We start from the raw sequence: 11,735 nt of genomic DNA, 5'->3' as shown, positions 1-11,735 counted from the left end.
AAATATAGACACGGGGAGGAAACCAAGGGTATTGGGGACCTCTCCTTATTTTGATATATAAATTACAAAAAGTGGCTTTTCCCCCCAGTATTCCCTCTCCTGGTCCACCACTGTGGGTGCCCCCTGCTTGATGTAATCAGGGGTCACATTCACAAACTATCAAAGGTGGGCAGGTGAAATGTGAATCTCTCACCTCAGCACCAAGAATGCCCCCAAATGACATTGTTAGGAAATTTACCTTCTGTTAAATTTGTTCACTCTGCTGTGCTCTGCTCCCTGTGGAACCCTGAGGTGACATTATAGAGGAACACATGCAAGAAAACCAACAACCTCAACAGCAGGAACATCTCCCAGCCCCCCTGGATGAGCACCTAGAGCTCGATTGAACTCAGGGTGCAGAGTCTCCATCACAGATCTATCTTTACACAAGAATTAATCTAAACCTTGCTTTTGCTTAGGAGTTAATTTGTCACAGCATTGCAATTTTCCATGATATTTTGACTGCTGTTCAATGGCAGTTTATCAAATAACTGGGGAAGGTCTTGGGCCAAGAGGTTTGTACCAACCCATTCCAGCTCAGCCCCGGCTGCTGTGGGGTGGGAATTGGAGTAGCTGCTGCTCCACCTGCCTCACACTTGCCCAAGCAGAGGAATCAAAAGGTCTGTGTTTCCTAGGAGTGCTGAGCAGTGCATATTCCTCCCTTAATGAGCTCTTGGAATGGCAGCTGATTCCTCAGTTTGCCCCCAAAGGAGTGGGGGGATCTCTCCTTACAGCCCTTTGCAGAGCTCTGCCAGGGTCCAGCCTTGTTATGGAAGGCACGAACGTTTTCACACCTGACACTTCTCCCTTTGGCATTGCAGGCTCTCCTGGGAGGTTGCACCAACCTGGGACTGAATTTTACTGTGCTGCTGCCTCAGGAGCACAAACCAGAACGTTAATGCTTCAAACATTTCCCTGGGAATGCTCGAGGAGAAAGGTTTTTATTGAGTTGAAAATTTAAGTGCATGCTTGAGTGAAGCACCAATCATACTCGGACAAGCGATTGTAAGAAATAACGTAGTTAAAAAAATTAATTCTGAAAATACTGCCAACAATTTCATGATATAGATACTTTTAATATTAAAAGTAAATTGTAAATGTGTCTTTATAAACAATATGCATAAAATAGATCTACTATACTAAGCTCTCTCTTTTTAAATGCTGTTTCACAGTAATCTCTTAGGCACGCCAAGTTTTTCCCTCATAGAAATAGTGCAATCTGAAGAACATACATCATGTCAGGGGATTAACAGCTGCTCTGCTCATTAATACAGGTCCTTGTAGATCTCCTGGAGCAGAGGATGGAGGCTCATGTCCGTCTCGGTTTTCTTGATGACCTGCAGGAGCTGCACGTGCTCCGTGACGATCTGCCTCAGGTCCGTCATTTTCTGCAGCAGCTTTGCAAACAGCTGAGAGGACTCGGGGTGGTTCAGCTTCAGCTGCAGCTCCAGGGCTTGCAAAAGGTTGTCCTGAATGTCTTCAATGGGCTTCACGTTTAGCAACCCTGGGCGGTCTGGGGGAAAAAATGATTGGGAGTTTATCAGCACCATAACATCGATTTTCTGCATTCATTTCTTATGTGTTCATCAGCAAATTCAGATGGCATTGCCTGGGAGCTGTCTGGCATCAGGTCCTTTGTAAGGTTTCCCTGGGATCTGCTCAAAGGAGTTTTAGGATTAGTCTTGGAAGCATTTTCCCTAGGTGGTCTGGGGAAAAAAGGGTTGGGAGTTTATCAGCACCATAACATCGATTTTCTGCATTAATTTCTTATGTGATTCTTAGCAAATTCAGATGGCATTGCCTGGGAGCTGTCTGGCCATCAGGCACTTTGTAAGGTTTCACTGGAATCTGCTCAAAGGAGTTTTAGGATTTTGATTTCGATTTAGATTCTAATTTAGAATTGGAAATATTCCCCCTAGGTGGTGTGGGGAAAAAAAGGGTTGGGAGTTTATCAGCACCAAACCATTGATTTTCCGCATTAATTTCTTATGTGATTCTTAGCTTACAAAGGTACTTTGTAAAGGATCTGCTTACAAAGGGTACTTTCCCTGGGATCTGCTTTAGGATTTAGATTTAGATTCCAATTTTAGAATTGGAAATATTCCCCCTAGGTGGTCTGGGGGAAAAAAGGGTTGGGAGTTTATCAGCACCAAACATTGATTTTCTGCATTAATTTCTTATGTGATTCTTAGCTTACAAAGGTACTTTGTAAAGGATCTGCTTACAAAGGGTACTTTCCCTGGGATCTGCTCAAAGGAGTTTTAGGATTTCGATTTAGATTCCAATTTTAGAATTGGAAACATTTCCCCAAGGTGGTCTGGGGAAAAAAAGGGTTGGGAGTTTATCAGCATCACAGCATCAGTGCCATGCATTAATTTCTTACACATTTCTTAGCAAATGAAGCCTTTACAGATGGCATTTCCTGAGAGCTATCTGACCATTGGGTAGTTTGTAAGATTTCACTGGGATTTGCTCAGAGGGGTTTTAGAATTAGTTTTATACTCTAGAACTAGGTTTATCCACTGACACTTCTCTAGGTTTAATCTACTGCAGTGGATTCAATGAGTGGATTTTCCACAATAAACTGGGAGTGTGTGTGGGAAAAAAAGAGTGAGATTGTTGGGGGATAAACAATCTGTATCAGGTAATTCACTTCTGGAAAATTAATATGTACTGATGGGTTTGCATGTAGCTGCTGTCACTAAAAATGTTTCCTGCTAAAGTGGATGTGAACCCATCAAAATTTAAAAACAAAAAACCAAAAAAACAAAAAAAGAGGAAAAAAAGAAAAAAAAAAGAAGAAAAAAAAGGCATAAACTCAACTTCTGCAGATTATTTGATTCTCCAGCACTGAAAGTTAATGAAATGTTGAACGTCTAAGCAATGCAAGATGCTTAACTTTGTTAAATTCTCACATATGACAATGAACTTGTTACTGCTAAAGTACTTAATACTGGGTAACACATCCCAAATATCATAATAAATCATGAAAAGAGTCAATAATTTAAATAAAATTTGCTGTGTAGCTTGAAATGATTTTCACAGTTTGATCAATAAAAAGTAGTGCCTACTGCAAGCCTTAAATCACTTCCCTGAGGCAATAATTCCATTTCAGCAAGGAGGAGAGGCTGAACTCCATTAAAACCATAAAAAAGAAGCTGTTATTTCCTGTGATCTTGGTAACCTTTCTGAGCAGAGAGTTCTCCTAGCTCAGCTCGAGTCGTGCTGGCAGAAAGGCTGGGAGAAAACAAAGCTCTTTATAAATACACGGCTTTACCTCATGGGGAAAACTGCAGTGTAAACTAAAAGGCAAAGCTGGCAGGAAAACCAATGAGGGAGCCATGAAAACCAAGGTCACTGATCAGGAAAGGATACTCAGCTCTCCAGGAGTTGAGGTTTAGGCAGAGTTTTTCAAAGATAGGAATAAAAATAATTTTGAGTGTGAACCTGGATATTTGTTTGTCAATGTGCTCGTCTTGCAGACATCATTTATTTATCCCATCCAACTGATAACCCCATAAAATCTGGTTCAGAAAGTCTGGAGTAAATATAAAAAAGGTTCCTTTTAAGAATTTTTGAGCGGTTTTTTAAGGATACCTAAAGAATTTTTGATAATTATTAGATATTTATTTTTCGATTACCTGAATGCATTGCATGGGCTGCAGAATCGAGTTGCCATCTTTCTGAAAATTGCTGAATTTCAGCCTTTCAAAGCTGGTAACAATTTGGGGCTGTGATAGCTTTAAATTCCCCTTGTGTGCTGCAGCTGAACTCTGAGCCAGCTGGGCCTGACTCAGTGTGCAGGGACACAAGAAATCAGAGAGCACAGAGACGCGGCCTCGGCTTCCCCCGAGACCCAGCTCCCTCTGCCCCCTGCTCCTTTGGGGTGGGAAGCTTTGGGGTGTGAGCTTTTCAGGAGCCAATCCCCATTCAAATGTTGGGCTTCAGAGTCCAGGAGGAAACTCCACTGGGTCTGGGATTTAGCACGAGCCCCCTGAGTTTGGGTGCCTGGGACTGCAGTGGCTAAAATCCTGAAAAACCCCATGAAAAACCCCAATCTGATGATTTTTTAATGACCCAGTGGGACCAGAGGCAGAAAAGATGACTCTGACAAAAGCCTAGGAGATCATCAGATGTTATTTTTGTATAAGCCAATTCAAGAGGAAGGAAAATTCCCATTGAAGGCAAGAGAGATTTTTCATGAATGAGAACTTCAGGATATGGGCAGTGTTTTTTGGGTGTTGACAGTTTGCTTTACTTTCTCAGTAAAAACTTCTTACAGGGGGAAATGCTGCTTCTGTTCCAAGAAACTTATCTAAATCAGGAAAAATAGGAAATAGGAGGCCAAAGCTTAAACATCCAGCTATTATGGTATATTTCAAGCTGTTAAAATGCTCTTAAATATAGATCAGCTCCAGAGCAATTTGGTTTTGTACCAAAAGGTGAATTTTGTGTAGTGAGGAGCTGCAGAGGGATGTGCCTGCAGGAAAAAGAGCACCACAGTTCCCTGCTATTTACTATGTTTCTTTACTCACATTTTCTTTATGTTTTCATTCATTGTCATACAGCTGCTTCAATTGGTTTGAAAACTGTTTTAAAAAATGTTCACAGTGACTGGGAAAGGCCAATACCCCCAAAGTTCTGAGAGCAAGCAGTACCACTTTGTGTAAATTGATATTCTACACTGTCTCAGGGGAAAATGTTTGTTTGTTTACTTACATATTTGGATGCTTCATTCATGTCCCTAGCAATAATTACAATCTTTTCTACGTGGTCCTCACATATGACATGGCCACCTGCATGTCTTTACATTTTATTATCTTTGAATAAATGCATTTTGCTTTTAAATGCCCATTTTAAAATCTCAGTGAACAAACAGGCAAAGATCTGGCTGGGTGAACACATGTGCTCCTCTTTTCTTTTGCTGAGGCAGATGTGACTCAGCACTTTGAGGTTTGTCTTCTGAGACTGTCACATGTGCTGGAGTCACCAGGAGTTTGTCAGAACAAAGAAATGCTTTGTAATCAGAGCAAGAACTGCAGATCATCCCTGCAGGCATTGAACCAGAGTGCAGGACTTGTGTGGCACTGAAATAGGAACTACTTCTTGGTAATAGCCAGGGAAAAAACTTCAAATTTTGCTGAGCTGAGAATGCAGCAAAATCATTGAATACAGTGCACCAGGAGCATGGACTTGTGGCTTAAAATTTAAGGTAAAAACCACACAGAAAACAGTAAAAGTGACTTTAGAAACATCTCTGGGTTTAAAAAGCAGTTTGACTGCACATGGACTGGCAGGGTGTGGGTGTTTACAGGGATACTCTGCTCCAAACACTGCTGGATCCAAATATTCCTGCATCCCAACATTCCTGTACCCAAACACTGCTATATCCAAGCATTCCTGTATCCTAAAATTCCTGTATCCAAACATTCCTACATCCCAAAATTCCTGTATCCAAACACTGCTATATCCAAGCATTCCTGTATCCTAAAATTCCTGTATCCAAACATTCCTACATCCCAACATTCCTGTACCCAAACACTGCTATATCCAAACATTCCTGTATCCAAACATTCCTACATCCCAAAATTCCTGTATCCAAACACTGCTATATCCAAGCATTCCTGTATCCTAAAATTCCTGTATCCAAACACTGCTGTATCCAAACATTCCTGCATCCCAACATTCCTGTATCCAAACACTGCTATATCCAAGCATTCCTGTATCCTAAAATTCCTGTATCCAAACATTCCTGTATCCAAACATTCCTACATCCCAAAATTCCTATATCCAAACATTCCTCCTCTATCCAAACACTGCAGAAGATAATACACAAAAATTCGAGTCCATCCACGCTGCAAAATTCCCTTTTGAGCTTTTTCTTTGTTTGACAACAGCCTGCTTGAGTGAGTTTGCCCAGCTCACAAATGTGAATTATTCCAATAAGGTTTGCAGTATTATCTTTCCTGCCCAAACTGAGCCATCCAGCTCGTTCTCCCTAAACCTTCTTGTGGCAGAGTTCATTTTCTGCTTGGATGGATTTGTGATTTTTTAAAGATGTGATTTTTTAAAGATGCTTCAGTTCTTTTCCATGTATAGCAGAGCACTCACTACTGACTGAGGGTGAGAAGAAGAAAATCTTCCAAAAGAATCTTTCCAAATCTCATTTAACCAAAGTGTGTCTTTTAAAGTCACTACAGCTGGAAGGATGCTGTAAGGAGGGTTTGGTGCTGCTGCTGATGGCCAAAAGCATTTCTGTTGTACAGACCAGGTGAAATCCCATGCTCACACAGTCTCTCTGTCTGACCAGCATTAAATTCAGAATACAAGACTTTGTTAAATTCGGAGTACAGGACTTTGTTAAATTCAGAATACAAGACTTTGTTAAATTCAGAATACAGGACTTTGTTAAATTCGGAATACAGGACTTTGTTAATTCAGAATACAGGACTTTGTTAAATTCAGAATACAAGACTTTGTTAAATTTGGAGTATAGGACTTTGTTAATTCAGAATACAGGACTTTGCTTGCATTGACTTTGTTTTACAGCACCAACAGCAAGAGCAGCTCTGCAGAAATGAGTTCAGAGAAACATTTGGAGTAGTTGAGACACACAGAGGCTGCACTGAGCGGCTCAGGAACAGTCAAATCCACTGTGGGAGTATTTCCCATCTGTTGCTATTACAGTTAATTTGTCAGCTCCTTATTGCTGTGATTTGGGCTTTTTGCCTTTTGAGATAACATGCACAAGCAGCTGTTTGGTTATCAAAAGGCTAAAGAGTTTTATAGGATTTGTGGCAAACTCCAAACACTTCCCAAGGAAAAGCTTTCCATGTGTGATGTTCCAGCTGGAATTATCTTTCCCTTTCCTTTCTCCCCTTCTGTTAGAGCTGCACAAGAGCCAGTCCCCCTGGAGCCAGCAGAATTAGCACAGTTTCACCAGGTAATCACAGACTCACTGACATTCAGAGCCCCTGGCTGGGATCTTTCTGGGTTTCACAAAGTGGTTTTGTGTTAGAGATGTTTGTACACAGGATTTCGTGAGGGGATTTAAGCATTGCAGGGCTCCTCGAGGTGCTCTGCTTTTGAAATTCTGTTCTCAGTGAAATCACCCTGCTGTATTCAAATAGTTCTTACACAAATACAATTTTGCAAGGGTGTAGCTCTTACAGAAACATCTGAGACAGCTGAGAAACAGGACCCAGTTTTATATCATACAAGACATTTTAACACCCAGTTCAATAGATATCATACAAAGCTTAATTGTCTTCAAAACATAAACTTTTTTTTTTCCAAGCAGTTGTCACGTTTTTTGGAAAAAAAAATGTTCTGCAAAAAGATAGGGAGGTCTTTGTTGGAATTAAAGGATCTTCCTAGAAAGGACTGATTTATATTTAAATGGATTGATGTCTCTACACATTTGTTTCAGAGTTTTGCTACAGTTACTTGATTCAAATTCATGAGTTCTTTACAAGTCTCTGTTTACAAATTATCCTGGAAAAAAAAAGAGACATGCTGATAAATCTGGTTCAACCCAGTTCATTCTTGTATGTGAATCACTGTCCTCCTGCAATCTAAAACCTGAGACTGGTTACATCATTCCTATTTCCTCTGGTGGAAACCAAACCCTGCTGAGGACAGGGCTCTGCTGAACACAAGTTCCCTTTTTGCAGTGAGGAGTGAATTTTGAGAGGCCTTTGCTCATCTGTCACATTTCATTATACCAAACCCACAAAATGTTGGCACGTTCTGAGCAGTGCCCTGAGAGGCCTTGCATCATTTCTCCTCTCCCATCAAAACCAACCAAAACCACCCCAGCAAGGTGTTTTCCTTCCTGAATGAATGCAGAGCCCTGGGGGATCACAGTGCCCAAGGTTTGCACAAGGAAATTTCTGGGAGGAATTCTTGTTGGGAGCGGAATCAGCGGGACAAATTCTGCTGTGACCCCTTCTTTTTCCTGAATGAACCCCAGTGCCAGGAGGAACTGGAGGTGAGTTTAAATGCAGATGTACCTCAGAGTGCCCTCCCAGCAGCAGGGCTGCTTTTAGAACAATAGCACGAGGTTGTGTCTGATTGCTGAAATGTAATTTAATAACGAAATCCTCGGCTGCTCTGCGGAGGAGCCGAATCCAGAGCGTTCAGCACATTCCTGCCATGGATGTGTGCAGCTCCACCTTGGGCCAAAATACACACAAATCAGTAGGGCAAGATTTTATTTGTGCAACATCACTGCCTTGGGAGTGTTGGCCAAAGGAACAGAGCTGATGTGTCTGGAATAAATCTGAAGGTGTCTAAGGGAAATAAATCCTGGTAGGCAGCACTAATTCCCAAACCAGAGCAGTGACATCACCTCAGGAGCACAGGACACACTGGATGGCTGCAGAAAAGCTGAAATTCAGTGATTTTTCAGTTGAATGTGGGCACTTTGATACCTGGGATTTCAGGTTCATGCTTTGCTCAAAGTGTGATGTATGAAGATACAGCTGAGGAAAGCTGAACAAGCACACAATGCCTGGGTTGGTTTTTTTTTTAGGTGACCATAATTCTCCTGAAAAATGCATTTCTCCCTCCTTTTAAAGGCAAACAAAACCTTGCACAAATGGAAGAACAATGAAAAGCACCATAACCCTGTAAGCCCAATACCACCTATGCTTTGGAATTGTTCTGGAGTCAAAGCTGTTTGTGGTCAATTAACAAGCCACACAATCTAATTAAGAGTTTAAAAACCAAAAAATCTCCTGCAGAATTTTAGCTCCTGGCAGTGAAATTCCACCCTTCCTGTTTTCCAAAAGATAGCCCTGATTTTGTTTTGTGCCTAAATGAACTGATGACTCAGCAGGCATTTCCAGGTCCATCACTAATATCAGGGCATTTCCATTTTCAGTTTCTGTCTGGAACTGAATGAAAGGTGAACAACAAAAAAAGCTCTGTGTAAATGCACTCACTCCCAGCCTGAAGTGCTGAGCACTTTGCTGTTTGGGCAGGAGTTAAAGGTGTCAATCCCATAAAATCCCATATAAAACCTCTAAAATCCCACATAAATAAGAGAGCACTTACCTCCACTTAAGATAATGACAGCTATAAATATTGCCAGGTCACTGTCATCTAATTCCAGTGCATTGAACTTCACAGCAAACTCAAACTTGGGCTCCATAAAGTCACAAAAAGGTTTCCTCAGGCTCTTCAGGAACTCCCGCGTCATGAACCCTTGTCCATCGGATATGAGAACCCCATCTTTATTCATCAGGGAGGCCAGCAGGGTGTAGATGATCTCGTGGACCCCATATTTGAGCAGAGTCACTTGGTCGTTGAGGTCGAGGTTGACAAAGCCCGGGATGTTCTTGGCGAACTCGGTGATCTCCTGCACGGCCTCCACGGAGCGGAACTGGCAGCGCTGGAAGATGCGGATGGCCACCTCCTTGTTCTCCTCCTGCAGGGGGGACACGTGCTTGCACTTGATCTGGTCTTCCCCCATCATCAAAGAGTTCATGTCATAAATAACGAAGGGCTGAAACAAAGGGAAATTCCTGTTACTCCCAAATGTCCTCGCCGAGAGCGCCGGACTCCTGAGGAACCCCCAGAGAACTCAGCAGCAACCCCTCAGCCATCTCTGAGGAACACATCAAGGGTTCCCAAACAGTTTAATTATCCTGAGGAACCTGTCAGGGGCTCCCCAAATAGGTAAATTGTCCTGAGGAACCCATCAAGGGTTCCCCAAAGAGTTAAATTGTCCTGAGAAACCTAAAGAGTTCCCCAAATTGTCCTGAGGAGCCCATCAAGGGTTCCCCAAAGAGTTCAATTGTATGGAGGAACCTAAAGGTTTGCCCAAAGAGTTAAATTGTCCTGAGGAACCTGTCAAAGGCTCCCCAAATAGCTAAATTGTCCTGAGGAACCTAAAGGGCTCCCAAAATAGTTAAATTGTCCTGAGGAACCCATCAAGGGTTTCCCAAAGATTTAAACTGTCCTGAGAAACCTAAAGGGTTCTCCAAATTGTCCTGAGGAACCTAAAAGGTTCCCCAAATAGGTAAATTGTCCTGAGGAGCCCATCAAGGGTTCCCCAAAGAGTTAAATTGTCTTGAGGAACCTGTCAAGGGTTTCCCAAAGAGTTAAATTGTCCTGAGAAACCTAGAGGGTTCCCCAAAGTTTTAAATTGTCCTGAGGAACCCAAAGGGCTCCCCAAATAGTTAAATTGTCCTGAGAAACCTAAAGGGTTCCCTAAACAATTAAATTGTCTTGAGGAACCCATCAGGGGTTTCCCAAATAGTTAAATTGCCCTGAAAAACCTATCAAGGGCTCCCCAAATTGTCCTGAGGAGCCCATCAAGGGTTCCCCAAAGAGTTCAATTGTATGGAGGAACCTAAAGGTTTGCCCAAATAGTTAAATTGTCCTGAGGAACCTATCAAGGGTTCCCCAAAGAGTTAATTTGTCCTGAAAAACCTGTCAAGAGTTTCCAAATAGTTAAATTGTCCTGAAAAACCTGTCAAGGGCTCTCCAAATAGTTAAATTGTCCTGAAAAACCTGTCAAGAGTTTCCAAATAGTTAAATTGTCTGAGGAACCCATCAAGGGTTTCTAAATAGTTAAATTGTCCTGAGAAACATAACAAGGGTTCCTAAAGAGTTAAATTGTCCTGAGGAACCCATCAAGGGTTCCTCAAATAGTCTAATCATCCTGAGGAACCTATCAAGGGTTCCCCAAAGAGTTAAATTGTCCTGAGGAATCTGTCAAGGGCTCCCCAAAGAGTTAAATTGTCCTAAACCTATAAAAACAAATATCCTCACAATGTTCAAATGATTTACAGAAAGGCCAAGTAAAGGGGGGAAGGAGCACTATTTTAAAGTACTCAGAGTTTTGCCTTTTCCTTTGTTTGTTTGCTTTTTGTTTTATAGAATTTTCTGGAATTCCAGAATTCAAAGTTTGGAATGTTGAACAAAAGGTTTAAATGATACTACTTTTACCTGAATTATAACAGCTTCTATAAAAGACAATCTAATGAGTGGAAAGGAACCTTCTTTTTTTTTTTTTGGCAGAAAGACAGAGAATATTCTCATTTTGATTCCTTTATTTACTTTCATGTTCCTTTCACGTTCTATCCTAGGAAACACTGCAAGGAATATCAACTTTATGGTATTGATTAACTGATAAATGAGACCTTTTGCTGTCAACTCCTGTAAAAATAACAACATTAGGATATGTTTAAACCCACTCAACTTGTCTTTGGGAAAGCAAAAACAAATACCATGCTACAAACCACAATTCAGAACACAAAAATGAGGCTGACTGTGAAATAAACTCAACTGGAACAAATCAATTTTGAAAGCAGCTTAGCAAAAGTGGTGCCAGAATACTTGCATTTGGATCTGGAAACAATCTCTTCTAGAATATGCAAAAGAAGTTCCTGGGTTTAAAGAAGTGGTTATGTGAGGATTTCTCAAATTCATTTGAAGAATCTTTTCCTCAAGAAGATTAATGACTAATAGTTCATTGCTGCACTGAACAAATCTCCCTGATAGGAATAGATTTGTTAACAAAATTGATTAATTAATTCAATTACAAGGGATTGTACTCCAACAATCAGACTAAAGAAATAATTTTTCAAAATGGAAGGTCATTTCTGATTGCAGATTCTAATAGGGATGCTGATTCTCATGGTTTTATGTTTACAGCTCCAGCCCATGACATTCCAGGAGGGATTAAA

The 11,735-nt window shown here is 41.2% G+C and overlaps 1 protein-coding gene across 1 annotated transcript in view; it reads right to left on the bottom strand.

The window, feature by feature from the left end:
- Positions 1–964: 964 nt before the first annotated feature.
- PPARG (peroxisome proliferator activated receptor gamma) overlaps positions 965–11,735 on the bottom strand; it is a 58,056-nt gene continuing 47,285 nt past the window's right edge. The window contains exons 6-7 of the mRNA XM_071440060.1: positions 9,097–9,547; positions 965–1,552 (exon numbers count right to left, since the gene is read on the bottom strand). Coding sequence (XP_071296161.1) covers positions 1,305–1,552; positions 9,097–9,547 — 699 coding nt within the window. The 3' untranslated portion in view covers positions 965–1,304. The remainder of the gene's footprint in view (positions 1,553–9,096; positions 9,548–11,735) is intronic.

The sequence above is a fragment of the Agelaius tricolor genome, unplaced genomic scaffold, assembly GCF_023055355.1.
Source record: "Agelaius tricolor isolate 1412-34295 unplaced genomic scaffold, bAgeTri1.0.p SCAF_14, whole genome shotgun sequence".
NCBI lineage: Eukaryota > Metazoa > Chordata > Aves > Passeriformes > Icteridae > Agelaius > Agelaius tricolor.
This window is presented reverse-complemented; position numbering and strand designations above follow the sequence as displayed.